This window comes from Aquarana catesbeiana, linkage group LG05, assembly GCF_042186555.1.
Source record: "Aquarana catesbeiana isolate 2022-GZ linkage group LG05, ASM4218655v1, whole genome shotgun sequence".
NCBI classification, from domain to species: Eukaryota; Metazoa; Chordata; class Amphibia; order Anura; family Ranidae; genus Aquarana; species Aquarana catesbeiana.
The window spans coordinates 393,249,877-393,269,044 of NC_133328.1; the positions used below are offsets into that span (position 1 = coordinate 393,249,877).

Genomic DNA, 19,168 nt, shown 5'->3' on the forward strand with positions numbered 1-19,168 from the left:
TGCCATCAATTTTGACCAAATTTCTTGTGCCTTTGCAGCTTAAACATCCCCGAAACATCAGCGATCCACCTCCATGTTTTACAGTAGGAATGGTGTACCTTTCATCATAGGCCTTGTTGACTCCTCTCCAAATGTAGCATTTATGGTTGTGTCCAAAAAGCTCAATTTTGGTCTCATCACTCCAAATGACTTTGTGCCAGAATGTTTGACGCTTGCCTCTGTGCTGTTTGGCGTATTGTAAGCGGGATACTTTGTGGCATTTGCATAGTAATGGCTTTCTTCTGGCGACTCGACCATGCAGCCCATCTTTCTTCAAGTGCCTACTTATTGTGCATCTTGAAACAGCCACACCACATGTTTTCAGAGTCCTGTATTTCACCTGAAGTTATTTGTGGGTTTTTCTTTGCATCCCGAACAATTTTCCTGGCAGTTGTGGCTGAAATTTTTGTTGGTCTACCTGACCGTGGTTTGGTTTCAACAGAACCCCTCATTTTCCACTTCTTAATTAGAGTTTGAACACTGCTAATTGTCATTCTCAATTCCTTGGATACCTTTTATATCCCTTTCCTGTTTTATACAATTCAACTACCTTTACCCGCAGATCCTTTGACAATTCTTTTGCTGTCCCCATGACTCAGAATCCAGAAATGTCAGTGCAGCACTGGATGAAAGATGCAAGGGTCTGTCAGGAGTCCAGAAACTCATTGACCTTTTATACACACACAATTTACAAGCAAACAGATCACAGGTGAGGATGGTTACCTTTAATAGCCATTCAAACCTCTTTATGTCAACGTGTGTGCATGTTATCAGGCCAAAATCACCAGGGTAAACTTTTGATCAGGGTCATTTGGGTGGTGTCTGTTGCCAATATGATTTAAAGAGTGTAAACACAGTTGATTGATAATAAATGGCTTCAGCCAAACACTAACCATGAGTGAAAGAAAAGTTTGTGTGTTATTCATATTCTCTGAAAAATGGTCAAGAAATCATAAATTATGCCAGGGTATGTAAACTTATGAGCACAACTGTAATATATTATATATAGCCTGGAAAACTTCGCACTCAGAGAACTAAAAGCCGTCAGCCGCAAAAAGCTGTTGGTACTTGCAGTTTCCCATTCACAGAACTGTGTGAATGAATGACCCAGCTTGCTGTTACTAGATGTAGTGGATCAGGGAGAAGCTGCAGGAGTGGGAACATGTTCCACCCTAAAAATGGGTGGAACATGTAGCATGTTCCCAAAGGTGAACTTATCCTTTTAAATACTTCAACAAGGCTTGAAGAAGAAAGCTCTGCCAATGCTCTACCAAAGCTTGCGCGACACACTGCTGAAGCCTGTGTAATCAAGGTCTGTTTGAGCAGGGGTGCTATACTGGCAAACAATGTAATAATGCAATCTGTTAGACAGATGTGCATTTTTTTTTTTTTTTTTTTAGCACGGATCACTGTATTAGTGTCACTGGTCGCCCGCCCACCCCCCCATTACCAGTAAAAAAAAAAAATTAATTAAAATTCCATAAAAATATCCTATAGTATGTAGACACTATAAAATTTGCGCAAACCAATCAATATACGCTTGAGATTTTTTTTACCAAAAATATGTAGCAGAATACAGATTGGCCTAAATTGATGAAGAAATTAGATTACAAGTAGAATAATATTTTTTTTCCAAATTGTCTATGTTTTTGTTTATAGCGCAAAAAAAAAAAAAAAAAAAATTACTGCAGGAGGTGATCAATTACCACCAAAAGAAAGCATCAATTTTATTTGGGTACAGCATCGGACAATCTTCAGTTAAAGTAACACAGTGCTGTATCACAAAAAATGGCCTGGTCATGAAGGGGGGGGGAGTAACACCTTCTGGAGCTGAAGTTGTCAAGCATCAATCTCACATAAAAAGAACAACCAACGCTACCCTAGATACATAACAGGAAATTAGAGGAAATTTCCCCAAAGCCAATGTAAAGTCTGCCATTGAGAGCTGTCACTGGAACAACTGTCTCCATTCCAAGATATATATGCTTTCCGCCTGTTCTGATAACTACTCTAAAATGTAAGATTTTTCTCACTTTCTGTTCTGGTAACAACTGGACATGAAGGTAGAAAGTGAGAGTAAATCTCCCCAGTGGAGACACTGACAGAAATAAAAAAAATACTCTTCTCTATCCATAGCTAGAAAAGTGTTCTGGCTGGAGTTCTGCTCATATTTTCATATCCCCATTTTGTGCAGAAAATATAGAAAGCACATTTATAATGGAGGGGGGGGGGAAAAAAAAAAAAAAACTACATAAAAAACGTATAAACAATAAACTGAGAAAACAAAAGCAAGAGAATTGGAGACACTAAGGGGTTGATTTACTTAAACTGGAGAGTGCAAAATCTGGTGCAGCTCTGCATAGAAACCAATCACCCTCCAGGTTTTTTTTTTTTTTTTTTTTGTCAAAGCTTAACTGAACAAGCTAAAGTTAGAAGTCAATTGGCTACCATGCACAGCTGCACCAGATTTTTCACTCTCCAGTTTTAGTAAAGGCCCTTTCACACTAATAAGTTTTCCCTGCGTTTTTTTCTTGCAATAAAATACGCAGGAAAAAAAATGTTACCCCTTTAAATCTAATGGGACTTTTCACACCCCTGTGCTGTGGGTGGGGTGTGTTTTAAAAACACAGCTTCCCATTGAAATAAACGGAAATCGTGGCCAAAAGAGATAAATAAATCGAACCTGCTATTTGCACTTTTGAGTCACATGTCCATTTTTCAAATGGGCTCGAAAACGCACCAGAAAACAAAGTGTAATGCATCTGAAACACAGCAAAAGCGAGGTGTTTTTTTACCGCGATTTTGCTATAGAGCAGTGCGAAAGGAGGCCTAAATCAACCTCTAAGAGCAATTTCTCACTACAAGTCTTGTGGTTGAGAAAAACAGATTGAATCCTAGTTTGAACTAGGGGAGGATTCCAATGCTGGCCATACACATGCCACTTTTGGAGCTATTAGATATCAACCGCAGAGATGACCACCCATAGGATCATTTAACAGTTGTGAGTGAACAAATGACTAGAACTGGCATAGTAAGAAACCGAACTGGCTTTTTTTGTCAAATAACAGTTTTATTGGTTATCTCAGCAGAGACAAAATGGCTTTTAACTGACAATGCAATGGATGTGCTTGATTTCCAGCACAATTTCAACTATTTGGCAGCTAGAAACTGGAAATCAAATGAACCCAAGGAAAGCAGACTGTTATGGTCTAAAACAATGTTTCTCAACTCCAGTCCTCAAGGCGCCCCAACAGGCCACGTTTTCAGGATTTCCATTATTTTGCAAAGGTGATTTGATCAGTTTCACTTCCTTAGAAATGACCACAGCCATTTCATCTGGGGGAAATCCTGAAAACATGACCTGTTGTGGCGACTTGAGGACTGGAGTTGAGAAACACTGGTCTAAAAAGTTCCAAAACTGACAAGTATATAGCCAACATTACTGATAAATATGCATTTGATAGTTTAAATAAAAAAAAAAAAAAACAGTTAACATTCCCGGCATGCCAGAAATGCTGTCACATTGGCTGTGCTCTTAAACTGTCAAACCATCCAATTGCTGGTGCTTAACTGATATTATGTGCAGCATCATGGCAGTTGCAGATTAAACAGAGGCCAAGGTGGCAGCCTCCTTTGCTGAAAAGGATGGGAGGGTTTACTTCCACTTTAACTAATGAGGATTAAATGCATTCATATAGCGCACAGAGCTTCAAAAAGGTAGCTGTGGGTAAGTAGACACCCCTCCCTTACCTGGGTATTGGTGTATACTTCTATTGTATTTGGTGGCCCTATTATGCCACCCATAGGAGTGCTTTATTCTAATCTACAGCCCAAAATGACGACTTCGACAGATTCTGCAGTGACTTGCATATAGCCCCCTGATCTGTCCACCTTTAGGAGATCCCTGAAAACTCACTTACTCAGGGAAGCCTATCCCACACCCACCTAACTGTCCCGAGCCACCCCCATCAAATCATTCCCTGCATCTTTTACCTTTTGTACCAGCACCCCCTCCCTTTAGAATTTAAGCTCTACGAGCAGGGCCCTCCTGTCCCCTCTGTATTGAACTGTACTGTAATTGTGCTGTCCCCCCTCTACATTATAAAGCGCTGCATAAACTATTGGTGCTATAAAAAAATCGTGTATAATATATCGATATAGATTGTCACACATCTTACATATTTCTAGGTAAAATCCCAAGTAATATACCCTTTTCATGTCTACAAAAGCACGTTTGCAGAGTAGCCTGGGTGTGCCTACTGTTGGCAGGCGCCAGTTTATTCTGGGAATTTCCCTACTTAATCTAAAAATAGCGTGTTACATACTTTCTTATAGCAACACACAGAATGCAGAAAATGCAAATCCCAACAAAATCCTAAAGACTTCTCTTTCCCAGCTTGGAACACACAAACTTTTTATTAAAACATGAAGGGTAATTAAAGGAAACATGTCATTCGTGAACTACAAAGGCTACTACTGCTGAACGATTTCTGAAAATGATAATTGTCTGGCTTTCAGGCAGACTCTCTGCCTACCATACTTTGAGTCTCCCAGAACCATTACACAGTATGGCAGTTCTGAATTTCCCTTCTGCATACATTTTCCTGATCTGTGACTTCGTCAGGTTTCCTTTAAAGACTCAATCATAAAGTAGCTTTTTTATTAATTTATTAAAATGCTTAACCTACGCAGTCTTACCCGAAGGCCTCGATGCGCAAAACAAAAGACATTGGAAGACCTTAGGAGAACCAACAAATAAAGTACATAGTACAAAGATATTTGTACCTTTGCAAGCTGGATGCAGGTAAACAACCGGCAAAGCACTTTCTGAACCACAAGTCATATGGGAGCTTTTCCAAAGCATTGCAGGTCTTCAGATGAGCCACCAGCCTGTTGTCCTCTAAGTTTAAGTAATGCTCAAATCCTTTTTGCTGCAAAAAAGAATGATTTTGTACAGTGGTAGTAAGAAGACCCCAATAAGGGGTGTTTAATACAACAATGTGTAAAAGTGCATCTTGTTAAACTGATGTGCTGTAGATTACTGTACTTTGCACATCATTGCTGCCCGAGTCCCCTTTCATGAATATACAGTATCTCACAAAAGTGAGTACACCCCTCACAAACACACCTCCAAGACGACCATTGCCTTGCTAAAGAAGCGGAGGGTAAAAGGTGATGGACTGGCCAAGCATGTCTCCAGACCTAAACCCTATTGAGCATCTGTGGGGCAGCGGAGGAGCGCAAGGTCTCCAACATCCACCAGCTCCGTGATGTCATCATGAAGTCACAGGTTGGACTTGTCTTTTTTCAACGTCACCTACTATGTAACTATGGAGGAGTGAAAGAAGACTCCAATGGTAACCTGTGAACTCCATGCCCAAGGGGGTTAAGGCAGTGCTGAAAAATAATTGGGCCCAAAGTGTCAATATTTTCTGTGGCCACCATTTAGACATTTTCACTTAAAGGTGTACTCACTTTTGTTGCCAGCGGTTTAGACATTAATGGCTGTGTGTTGGGTTATTTTGAGGGGACAGCAAATTTACACTGTTATACAAGCTGTACACTCACTACTTTACATTGTAGCAAAGTGTCATTTCTTCAGTGTTGTCACGTAAAAAGGTATAAACAAAATATTTACAAAAAATGTGGAGGGGTGTACTCACTTTTGTGAGATGCTGAGCACTACTTAATAAATAAACCAAGTCGATACCCCTTACAGACCTACAGTTACCTCAGCTTCTCCACTTTAGGGCCATACATGACCCAATCAATGTAAGCAAGCAATCATCATTTGGAAGGATATAATTTCTTGGTAAAGAGCAATCCATGAAAACAGAACAATATACAGCCATGGGCAAAAGTTGAGAATTACACAAATATAAAATTTTCACAAAGTCTGCTGCCTCAGTTTTTATGATGGCAATTTGCATATACTCCAGAATGTCATGAAGAGTGATCAGATGAATTGCAATTAATTGCAAAGTCCCTCTTTGCAATGAAAATGAACTTAATCCCATAAAAAAAAACAAAAAAAACATTTCCATTGCATTTGTGAAGAAAGCTTCAGGGCACCCAAGAAAATCCAGCAAGCGCCAGGACTGTCTCCTACAGTTGATTCAGCTGCGGGATCGGGGCACCACCAGTGCAGAGTTTGCTTTGGCAACAGGCAGGCGAGTGCATCTGCATGCACAGTGAGGCGAAGACTTTAAGGATGGCCTGGTGTCAAGAAGGGCAGCAAATAAGTCACTTCTCTACAGGAAAAACATCAGGGTCAGACTGATATTTTGCAAAAGGTACAGGGATTGGACTGATAAATCCCCTTTCCGATTATTTGGGGCATCCAGAAAAAAAAAACCTTGTCTGGAGAAGAAAAGGCGAGTGCTACCATCAGTTTTGTGTCAAGCCAACAGTAAAGCATCCTGAGACCATTTATGTGTGGGGTTGCTTATATTGTAATTGAATGTTATTAAAAATTACCTTTCCTTTTCAATCTGCAGCCACTGTAATTTTCTGAGAATGTATTGCAATATGGCTACATAGAGTTGTTCTGTACACAGAGTGTGTACTGACCACCCCCATAAACATAATATCCCGCTTGTGAGATTGTCGCACCAATTTTCCCAAAAGTCTGCCTAAGATAAGTCAGATTTCAGGCATCCCCTGCAACAACAAAAAAAAAAAAAAAATCATTTTTGGAGAGATACTTTCAATAGGATCGCATTTAAAAAGGGACCCAAGCCCAGCAGATTTCCTCATTAGTGCCCTGCAGCTGCACACCTGACAGTTAATTATGAAACCACTTTCATTAGACCCACTCGATACAGAGGCACAGACAAAACACACATGGATTACACTTCAGAACAAAAAAAAAAAAAAAAAAAAAAAAAAAAAAAAAAAAGGAAGAAGGTCTAGGAATCTGCAACAAAGGTTGTTATAATCCTTGCAATGTACCTTGATCACCCAGAGGGGAATGTTTTTCTTTCTCAACAAAAGTGGTTACGTTTTAATGTAATTGTCAATAAATGCTTGTAATTATACTTCAGCATACCATAGCAACATCTGACAAAAATATCTAAAAACACTGAAGCAGCAGACTTTGTGAAAATTAATAATTTGTGTCATTTTCAAAACTTTCTATCTTGCTGGCAGACCCTGATCTCTCTCTTCTCTGAAGAAAAAGCAATGTGTATTTCACCCCGAGTATGCAGCATCCATCTATCTGCAAAACGGTGGACAAAAATTATACTAGTTCCCACTGGCACTGCATACCAGAGAAGAAACCGATCTCACTACCCAAATTTATTTTAATTTGTAATTACTCATTTGTACTCGATATATTGATTATACTCCAATGGATCTAAAATTTTGTTCATCCACACACTTCTACCACACTGCACTGATAGGAATATCACTCTACTATTATTATTCCCAGCTTTATTGATTTCTAGATAACTCTACACCAGTGGTTCTCAACTCCTGTCCTCAATACCCAACTAGTAGGCCAGATTTTAAGTATTACATTGGGTAGATGCAGACTAGAATACTGCAATCACTGAGCAGCAAATGATATCACCTGTGATGTATTTCAGTTATCATGAAAACCTGGCCTGTTAGTGGGTCCTGAGGACAGGAGTTAAGAACCACTGCTCTACACTAACTGAACAGAGATGAGAAGGCTCATTCATTGTCCACTGAACCAGGCAGAGGCAGCAACTGAATTGTTGAACCGGGACAGGTAAAACCGTAAATATATATTTGTATTTCAACAATGTATTTAGCTGTTGCCTAAAGTTCCGCTTTAACATGCCTGGTGCCCTTAAATAGTATCAGGTCACAGCACACAATTGCTTGTATTAAACAGTAATTATATTTTGTTTGCGACTATACACCAAGACAGGCAAGAGGACTCTAACAGGTGGGTAAGCCACTATGTTATTCAACGCTCAATATTTAGTCACTCTGCCATCCTTCCCTTCTTAACTGTTGAAGTAAAAAATATCAGTCACATAATGCAACCGCAATTCCAAAAAAGTTGGAACACTCTGAAAATCTGCATAAAAACAGAATACAATGAGTTGTAAATCTCAAACCCACATTTTATTCACAATAGAAATCGAAAACATCAAATGTTTAAACTGAGCAAAACGTAAGATTTCTACCATTTTAAGAAGAAAAAAAAAAAAAAAAAGAAAAAAAAACACGTGGGGCGGGGGGGGGGGGGGGGGGTTGGATTTTTTAATTGACGGTAGCAACAAATCAGATTAAAAAAAAAAAAAAAAAATTTGGGACAGGGCAACAAAAAGCTGGCACAGTACAACCCCAATTTCAAAAACGTTGGGGCAGGGCCATGTTTACCAAGGTGTAACATCCCCTCTTCTTTTTAACATTCTGTAAACATCTTGGAACTAAGGAGATCAGTTGCTGGAGTTATGGGAGAGGAATGTTGTGCCATTCTTACCAGAGTATATGCTGCTCTAAAACATAGATGTGCAAGCTGCCTGTTCCATATACACTAATGCATCCCTATACCATCAGAGATGCAGGCTTTTGAATTGAGTGCTTGTAACCAGCCAGAAGGTCCTTCTCCTCTTTAGGCCGGAGGCACCCATGGTTGCCAAAAAAAAAAAAAAAAGTCTAATTCGTCCGAACACAGAACGGGTTTCCACTCTGCAACAGACCATTTCAAATGAGCTTTTGCCCACAGAAGACAGTCGCGTTTCTGGATCATGTTCAGATATAGCTTCTTTGCAGGATAGAGCTATAACCTGTACTTTTGGATGGAACGGGGGAACTGTGATCACAGACAGTGATTTTTAGAAGTATTTCTGAGCCCATGTATTGATGTCCATCACAGAATCATGCCTACTTTTAATGTAGTGCCATCTGATGGCCCAAAGTTTGCAGGCATCCAATATTGTGTTTTGGCCTGGTCCCTTGCACACAGATTTGTCCAGATTTTTGGAATCTTTTGAGGATGTTCGACAATTTTTAGACACAACTTTTGACTAATTGGGGAACCTCTGCCCATGTTTACTCCTGAGTCAGCGACTCTCCAAGATGACCTTTTCATACCCAGTCATGTTACTGACCTGTTGCCAATTACTTCATTTGTTGGAAGAACATTTTACAGCTGCTTCCTGGTTAGTACCACGTACTTTGCCAGTTTTTTTTTTTATTACCCTGTCCCAACCTTTGAGACATGTTGCTGCCATCAATTTCAAAATGACTTTATTCTTTTCTTAAAATCGTACATTTCCGCAGTTTAAAACATTTAATATGTTTTCTATTGTGAATAAAATATGGGTTTATGAGGTCTGCAAATCATTGCATTCTGTTTTTATGTATATTTTACACAGCATCCCAAACTTTTTGGAATTGGGGTTGTAAGTGAATTGTTTCCAGCAAGTTGGCAAACTCACAGACTTCCATTCTGAGAAGAAGCAAGAAAGAACAACCATTGTAAGGCACTGCAAAGCAGAAGAAAACCCTGCATATGTAATGAGCAAATACACATGGCTGTTTCCATATACACAAGGCATTAAAAAAAAAAAAAAAATTACAACATTAAACTCTAGCTTTGCAAACTGCAGAATTGCCCATATTTATTAGGGTGTCAACTGGAAGTTGTTTCTGTCTCCTGTTTGAAGCCAGATTTAAATTTTCACTAGAAAATAACAATTGAAGAATAAAAATTTGACCCGGCTTGGTTGCTCAACAGCCGCTATGATCATTCTTATGGTGTAGGGAATCGCCGGATGAACATGCAGATATCTGAATGATGTACCACCACAAAGCCGAGGACAACCTATGACAGCCTGCCGGCGGCAAGTGGTTAAACTATGAATAGCTAGTTGTCAAGGAGCGTGCGGCCGCCAGGTCCATATAACAACTGGTGAGTCATCAACTGTCAGCAAGCGAGTGCCCCCCCCCCTTTGAACCATACCAGGCCACATGCCCTCAATATAGGGGGGGGGGTTACCCCTATTCATTCACCTAAAAAGTATAGTGTAAAAAATAGACAATTACCTTATTAAAAAAAACAAAACAATGACCCCCCGGTGTAGATCCAGTCCCAATCACAATGAACGCTGCTGACCCGAAGAAAAAAAATAAATAAACATCTCTGCACTCAGCGCTGGCTCCCGCCATCTGCCCCCTCTGCTCTCTGACAGTTCTTAATTAGCTAATGGGCGAGGGCCACCCGGAAACATCAACAGGTGACCCCACCCCCTTGTGATGCCATCGACCAGTGCATGCTGGGTTGATGTCACAGGGGACGGGGTCACTAGTGTTCTCACTGGAAGATTTCCCCTCTATTACTTTTCTGGAGACAACCCAAAACTTGGGATTTTCTTTTATTTTAACTTTCAATAATAATGGTAAACAGGACAAATAGGAGGGGGTGAATCTCCCTAAACGGGGGCACAGACAGCAATAAAAACTGACAGGTGTTCTAATCCCTCTCTACTCTATCAAAAAAAAAAATAGAAAAAAAAACTGTTGCCTTTAGTTATACTTTAATATACCACAGTTCATCATCTATCAATACAGAAATGGAAAACAAGATGGATCTTTGATGGATCAAAGAAATATGTGACTGTTTCTTTCAGTAAATAAATTTGTTCCCTTAGAATATAGGAGTGCGAGTTAATTGTCACCTATCGTAAGAAAAACAGGCACTCCCTGGCCTTGCTCAGGTGCCAGCATTGAAAAAAAACTAAACATTTGAAAATCTATTTGCATGAGCTTCTAGGAATGGGGCACAGCCACTTCTCAAAGGATGCTAGGGTGTAGTCATTTCTGGGTACAAGAACACTGTATACATACCATTGCAGCTTGCGAATCTCTAAACTTGGTATCCAAATGATGCACAAAATTTTTGGTGAGCCAATAGCAATCTACTTCATCATCAACCATCTCCTCCATCATGTTAGCTACGACCAGGAAGAACTCATCCTCTGGTTCCTATAATATGAACAATTTTTGCAACAATGGCTTCAGGAAAGTATGTGTAAATCATATACATGCATCATCTGAAAATGTATTTAGTATGGCTATACGGCACAGTTAAAAAAAAAAAAAAAAATACATTAAACTTCAAGATATTGTACATGCCTTCACACCACTGGGTTGTTGGTTTTCTTTTTCTGTAGGTCAGCACATTGCATTGAATGTTAATCAGTTATTTTGGTAGTTTGTTACTATGAACACCTGTCGCTTGATTGGAATCCTACAGTTCACCTATACCTTCAGTACTGGTTTCTAATACAGTTAGTTATATGTGTCCTGTCAAATTAGTAATTTGTTACTGCTAAATAGTAGCTCTCCTTAGCATTTTTTTTTTTTTAGAAATCAATATACTGCAGTCAACAAAAGATCTGTGATGCAGCAATTCTAGTGATTTGTTGCTGAGCAGTTGACATTTTACATGGCCCCAACATTTATAGGGGTTGATTTACTAAAACTGGAGAGTACAAAATCTGGTACAGCTGTGTATGGTAGCCAACCCGCTTCTGACTTCAGCTTGTTCAATTAAGCTCTGATAAAAAAAAAAACATGGAAGCTGATTGGTTTCTATGCAGAGCTGTACCAGATTTTGCACTCTCCAGTTCTAGTTATATCAACCCCATATTCTACAAAATTAGCGTTTACTCACACTATTGAAAAACACAGCACACATCGATTTAATAAATGTATCATAATTCGGCATACCAGAAGGCAAGTGTGGCTTTGAGACAATTTCCCTGTCTCCAACTGATGCATACGGAGGAACACCTCTGTCTGGGGAGTAGTGTCATTGATGAAGCGCATAACCTGCAGAGCATGGTGAACATCATAAAACTGCTCCTTCCTGTGTACCATCACCATTGGATGGGTCTCCTGGTGTGGGGGCAGAATGCCTTAAAAAAAAAAAAAAATCCAAAATTAAAGCGTATAAGAATATGTAGACAGCTCATAGGCAATATTAAACACGTGTTACAGCAATATGAACCACACAAGCACCAATCTCTTACATTGTCAATTGTAAACAACTGTAACGTGAATCGTCTATACATATTTAGCTAGGCTTTGTTAACGTTTATTAAGAAGTTTAATATTTAAGTTATATTCTTCACTCTAAAAATTACGGTAAAATCTATGGTGCTTGTTGATATTCTAAAATGAATATCTTTAATTTCAAAAACCAAAGCCGTCTGTGTTTTAGATATCCAGCCAAAGAATCCATTGTACTGGAAGGAACGTAGACTATAGAACACCAAATTTAACACACTGTAACCATTTTCCTAATCCAAAATAAGCTTCCAAGGGCGGAATTATATGTCTCATCATCCTCAAAGCTTGACTCTGTGGGGTTGATTACTAAAACTGGAGAGTGCCAAATTTGGTGCAGCTCTGCATAGAAACCAATAAGCTTAATTGAACAAGTTGAAGTTCTAAGCGGATTGGCTACCATGCACAGCTGCACCAGATTTTGCACTCTCCAGTTTTAGTAAATTAACCTCTGTGTATTCCTTAATAAATGTATTAAGGAATACATTTAAAGTTTCTGCTAGAGCTGATGGCAAGAAATTGCATGAAAAATCCGACAGGCTCGTTGTACCCAAGTTGACCACTCAACTTGGGAACAATCAGCCTGCCCATACATGATTTAAATCTCGTCCGGTCCCTGCTGAACCGGCTAAGATTCCAACCATCTATGGCCGGCTTAAGAAAGAATTCTGATGACTCATAATTGATAACTGGCAATAACTGATAATAAAGGCATGGCAGCCATTATTTATAGATTTGTTAGACAGAATAGTTATTGACAGACCATCTTAGACTCCGTTCAGTTGATCTTGGACTTAATTACAATTAATTAGGAACAGTTTGAGAAAGGTTACTCTTCAGTGGCATTCTGCCCTCAAGCCTACCAATAAGATAAGAGAAAGAAAATACTGATAATGTTCAATGAAACAAATAAGGCAGCAACGACAGAGCAGGTGAACTGCACTTTATTTTAAATATACGTAAACTTAAAATTAGGGCTGGGGAAAAAAAAAAAAAAAAAAAATCGATTTAAATCTTGAATCGAGTTGAGAGGTCAAATAGATTCAAAATTTAAGCAAATCGATTTTAAAAAAAATTCTTTTTTTTTTTTCACCGCACTAGTCCTGAGGCGCTGCGAGCATGAGTTTTTAGGCAAGGCCGCGGCTTCGGCCAGACGCCGTGGACCATGCCGAAGCCACGGCCTCGCCTAAAAACTCATGCTCGCAGTGCCACAAGACCGGCGCGGTTTCCAAAGGAAAAAAAAAAAAAAAAAAAAAAAAACACACACACACCTCGATTTGAAATCGTGAATAGAGTTTTTTTTAAGAAAATCTCCCAGCCCGCACTTAAAATCACAAGAACTGCATACAACATTAAGCGTCTTAATGTAACGCAATTCATTTCAGTCATTTGAAATCTGCAGCTTTAATTAAACTAAAGGCCTGGTTCACACCTATGCATTTGTTAGTGCATTTTTAGTTTTGCAGAAACACACTTGTTAGAATATTATTCCAAATTCATAATTCGGCACTTATAGGTGCCCATTTAACATGGTTTCCTATGAATGTAGTTCACATCTGTGCATGTTATGAAAAGGGCCAAGGATTTTTTTCCGTTTTTTTGTTCCATAGACTTCAATGAATCAAAAATGTGTATAGAAAACTGCAAAATGCACCTGGAATATGCAAACCGCAACCTGCATAGGCGTGAACCAGGCCATAAACCCCATTCACACGATCAGAAAAAGTTCTGATCGGAAAATGCATTCGGACGTGCAAAAAACGACGCATGCTCGGAAACAATTTGATGCATGCTCGGAAGCACTGAACTTAAATTTTCTCAGCTTGTCGTAGTGTTGTACGTCACCGCGTTCTTGATGGTCGAAAGTTCAGAGAACTTTTGTGTGACCGTGTGTATGCAAGGCAAGCTTGAGTGGAATTCCGCCAGAAAAACCATCCAAGTTTTTTCTGACGGAAAATCCGATCATGTGTACAGGGCATAAAAGATTACAATGCTCGGTCCCTGTCTCCCAACTTTAAAAATTAGATCTACTTTCATTCTAATACTGTATTTAACAAATGTGTATATCTAAGTATATTAAACATAATAGAAGTGTTTGATCAATACATTATTTGTTAACCAGGGCCTTGTGCATCAAAAGTGTCTGAAGGGAAAGATTTCTATATTGCCGTTTTGGAAGCCGTGATGCTTCCAAATTAGAAGAACCCGATTGGTTGCCGTGAACAACACAGATATTTTAACTTTTAAACCAATATCATATCTGAAGTTCATATGACAGTCATGTAGTACTGGAGAATGTTATCCATACCAAGAAGTACTTTCCATACAAGAATTCGGTACATGGATGGAAGAGGAAACCTCTGACTGAAGGTACACAGTTTCTCAATATCTGTGGACAAAAAGGTTAATAATTGATTATAAAACTAGCATTTAATCACAACAGGAATAATTACTATTGAAGAAGACCCAAAAATCCTTATATACACCCTGGAAATACAATATCATTTATGTAATAGAGATTATCACAGTGACCATCTTGTACAGTTTCAACAGACAGACTCCTAGCAGATTCTTTCAAGTTAAAGTTTTTTTTTATTACATTGAACGATGCTAGACAATTACAAGCATTTAAAGGTGTATCCATTTCAAAGCGATATTTACATCACTGGTGGAAACTTGTAGACTGAGACACTCGCTGGCATCTTAAATTTCTTAGGGACTTGGCCACAGTCCCTGGTTCTGCTCTCTCCCACAGTATAGTCATCCCACTCCCCTACTGAATCCTTAATCTACACATTAGAATCACTGGGAGACAAAAACTTTTACATTTTCTATTATCCCACTTGAATATTTAAACATGTCAAAATTTTGTAACCAATTTACAAATTTTATAAAGACTAAATATCGATTTTAAAAATCTATAGCCGAGTGTGGAATCGATTTTGAAAGTGAAAGTAATGCATGAGATATGACTGTGTTGCTGTAGATGCTTGTAAAACTATTCACTTTTATTTCTTTTTATTCTACTCACCTAACCTATCATCTTTCAACAATATCTCCAGGGATTTCTTCTCCTCTACTCCACGAAATCCAACTTTCTCATAATACACAGACCGGAAATTTCTCTGGGAATCTTCTGCCATTTTTCTTTATGCTGAAAACAAACATTTTCTAAATATTTAATAGTTTAGAGGTATAGTAAAGGCAGCATATTATAACTGGGCTTTAGAAATACAGGATTTGGCATTTGCAGTGCATACTTTCACATCATGGAAAAAGATCTTCACTGGGAAGATCAGTGTGCCGTTTGCCCTCCCCACCTCTAAGCCTTTCATACAGCTGAAACAGGATTATGTAATCACAAAAGAAATTATATATATATCTATCAGGGGAGAGAATGGAGGGTTTGGGTGGCCACGTCACTGGATTGTGGGATAGGTGTCTTAATTAAAAGTCTCAGAAGATACACTTTTTTTTTTGTAGCTGCTGACTTTTAAATAAAAAAATTTACTGGAACTCTTTCTTTGAGTTAAAAATAACCTCATTCCTTTAAAGCGGAGTTCCACCCAAAAGTGGAACTTCCGCTTTAAGCACGCCTCGCCCCCTGACATGCCACATTTGGCATGTATTTTTTTTTTTGGGGGGGGGGGGGTCCTAGGCGACTCCTCCTCTCGCCCTAGGCGGCCCCTCCCTGCCAGCGATCTTCTGGGACACAACACAGGTCCCAGAAGATTTGCTGGCCAATGGCAGAGCGCAGTGCATGCCCGGCTGTGAAGCCATAAGCTGTCCTGGGCTGGTGTCACTGCCCACAGTAGATATGACGCCGCCGAGGAGAGGGGGAGAGGAGCGGGGCTCTGTGGGCCGCATTGATGGACCGTGGGACAGGTGAGTGTCTGATTATTAAAAGTCAGCAGCTACACTTTTTGTAGCTGCTGACTTTTAATAAACTAAAAAAAAAAAAAAAAAAAAAAAAAAAAACACAGGTGGAACTCTGCTTTCAACAGCACAGTGATCCGGTGCACTACAGGGTACAGGAATTCACACACGGCTGCTGGGAGGTCAGGAGGGATTAGAATCCACAACTGACAAACAGCCCTGTGAAGTTCCCTGTACTGACATTTCTCTGGGCTCCCTCGTTTGCACCTTCCAGCACACTAGGAGTTAACACAGTGTAATGTGCAAACGGGGGGGGTTTGAGCCAGGGAAATGTCAGCACAGAGCAGGTGTAGGAGCCAGTGTAAGTACACACTTGTACTCTACATACTGCTATTAAAATACCTGTGGTAAAAAAATGCAGTTGTAATCCATTAAGTACCCACCGCTGTATGTGCATTTTAAAATACATGCAGCTTCATACCTCATTTCTTAGTGTGTTATAACTGTATATGCCGCTCATGTGACTGCTCGGTCTGACGTCTCTCCTGACGTCAGTGGGAGTTCTCAGCCCCGCCCATCGACTGTAGTTATCAGATCAGAAGAGAGGCGGGCGGGGCTGACGTCAGGAGAGACGCGAGAGGAGAGAGGAGAGAGGCGGGCCGGACCTGGCAGTCACATGAGCGGGATATACAGTTATAACACACTAAGAAATGAGGTATGAATTTGCATATATTTAAAAAAAAAAAAAAAAACCCGCATACAGCGGTGGCCACTTAATGGATTACAACTAATTACAAAAGCTATTTTGACAAAAACGCTCTGAGCGCTCTTCCGGGAGGGACGGGGCATGTCGTCGCCCGACATTGATATTTCGGGTTGCCTGCATCGATGCCGCATCAGGGACACCCGAATCGCGATGCATTGATTAAATTCCACACCCCTAATAAAATACATACATACACACAGTATCTTACAAAAGTGAGTACATCCCTCACATTTTTGTAAATATTTTATTATATCTTTTCATGTGACAACACCAAAGAAATTACACTTTGCTACAATGTAAAGAAGTGAGTGTACAGCTTGTATAACAGTGTAAATTTGCTGTCCCCTCAAAATAACTCAACACACAGCCATTAATGTCTAAACTGCTGGCAACAAAAGGGAGTACAACCCTAAGCAAAAATGTCTAAATTGGGCCCAATTAGCCATTTCCCCTCCCCGGTGTCATGTGACTCAGTGTTACAAAGTCTCAGGTGTGAATGGGGAGCAGGTGTGATAAATTTGGCATTATCACTCTCACATACTGGTCACTGGAAGTTCAACATGGCACCTCAAGGCAAAGAACTCTGAGGATATGAAAAAACCCTAGTTAAGACTTACCGGTAACGGTATTTCTACGAGTCTTTCAGGACAGCACCTGGAGAGAGCGCAGCTCCACCCACTTTTCCCAGGAAACACTGCAGTCAGTTTTTTCTTTAAAGACTGGACGCTTCCACCATGGCCTCAGTTGTTCACAGAGTACCTCCAGCCATGCTGAAATTAGATAAGCAAAACATAGCCAATAACACCACCTGTTACAAAACAATTAGGGCGGGTCATTGGTGCTGTCCTGAAAGACTTGTAGAAATACCGTTACCGGTAAGTCTAACTAGGGTTTTTCTCCCCTCGTCTTTCAGGACAGCACCTGGAGATAAAAGAGTACTTACTCTAGCGTGGGACCACCGCCTGCAGGACTTTCCTGCCGAACGATTGTTCCGATGCTGATAGCAAGTCCAACCTGTAGTGGCGGGTGAAGGTGGAGAAGCTTGTCCACGTGGCCGATTTACAGATCTGACCTGTCCTGGAGAAGCCCCTGCTCTTTCCGCCCAGGACGTTGCTACTGCCCTTGTTGAATGGGCCATTACCCCCGTAGGAGGATCAGCCCCTGAAGCTTTATAGGCTTCACCGATAGCCATTCTTGGCCATCTGCTTATAGTGCTTTTGGAAGCACTATAACCCTTGCGTGATCCAGAGAAAAGAATAAAAAGAGAATTAGACTTCCTAAACTCTCTCGTGATTTCTAAATAATGAAGTAAACATCTTCTCGCATCCAGAATATGAAACAACTCCTCTTTAGAGTTGGATGGTGTAGGGCAAAATGTAGGTAAATTTCTTGTGCCCTATGAAAAGCGGTTGCAACTTTTGGCAAAAACCCCGGGTCGGTTTTTAGCACTACCCGGTCTGGAAATATATAGCAAAAGGGTTCTATTATAGATAGAGCTTGCAACTCGCTTACTCTTCTGGCCGAAGTAACTGCTACCAAAAGAACTAATTTGAGCGACCATAATTTTATAGTCGCTTCCTCTGGGGGCTCAAAAGATCTTTTGATCAACCCCTGTAGAACCAATGATAAATTCTATTTAGGAAACGATTTAAAAGGTATTGGCCTAACTCTGGCCAATGCCTTGAAAAATCTAATTATAAGCGGCTCTTGAGATAACTTTCTCTCAAGAAAGACCGACAAGGCAGCCACTTGGACTTTCAGGGTACTGGCTGCCAACCCCATCTCCATTCCTTCATGGAGAAACTCTAATATCGAAGGCAATTCCTGTGGTGAACATTTTTTAGTCATGCACCAGGAATTAAACCTCTTCCATGTTTTGAAATAACTCTGGTAACCTTTTTTCGGCTACTTAACAGGGTCGACACCAGTTTATCTGAGAAACCTTTTCTTTTTTAGAATCTGCTCTTCAGTAACCACCCCGTCAGCTTGAGCTGGTCGATATTTGGATGCTGAAGGGGTCCCTGTGTTAAGAGATCTTTTCGAAGTGGAAGAAACCAGTGAGGTTCCACCGCCATCCTCTGTGTAGTTGCAAACCAGGGCCCCTTGGGCCAAAAAGGAGCCACTAGGATCATACTTGTGGTCTCTTGTTGTAGTTTCTTTAAAATCAAAGGGATCATTTGAAAGGGGGGAAAGGCGTAGCACAAGTGGAAGTTTCAGGGTTGTGCCAGCGCATCCAATCCTCTCGCTTGAACTTTCCTGTTTAGTGTCTAATAGGCCTTCACCTTTGAATTCTTCTGGGATGCGAAAAGGTCTGAGGAGCTCCCCATTTCTCTGTTAATTTTTTGAATACCTCCTTGTTTAGACTCCACTCTGCCTCTAGTATCCTTTCTCTGCTTAGATAGTACTTGAACATGGTGACCCTGGACTAGTTTCTCG

At 40.1% G+C, this 19,168-nt stretch overlaps 1 protein-coding gene across 1 annotated transcript in view; it reads right to left on the reverse strand.

Moving 5' to 3' along the window:
* The window catches only part of TBC1D7 (TBC1 domain family member 7), a 35,086-nt gene that overhangs the window by 10,408 nt on the left and 5,510 nt on the right, over positions 1–19,168 (reverse strand). Inside the window, exons 2-6 of the mRNA XM_073631078.1 lie at positions 15,122–15,244; positions 14,399–14,479; positions 11,752–11,939; positions 10,867–11,004; positions 4,825–4,970 (exon numbers count right to left, since the gene is read on the reverse strand). Of these exons, the coding sequence (XP_073487179.1) occupies positions 4,825–4,970; positions 10,867–11,004; positions 11,752–11,939; positions 14,399–14,479; positions 15,122–15,233 (665 nt within the window). The 5' untranslated portion in view covers positions 15,234–15,244. The remainder of the gene's footprint in view (positions 1–4,824; positions 4,971–10,866; positions 11,005–11,751; positions 11,940–14,398; positions 14,480–15,121; positions 15,245–19,168) is intronic.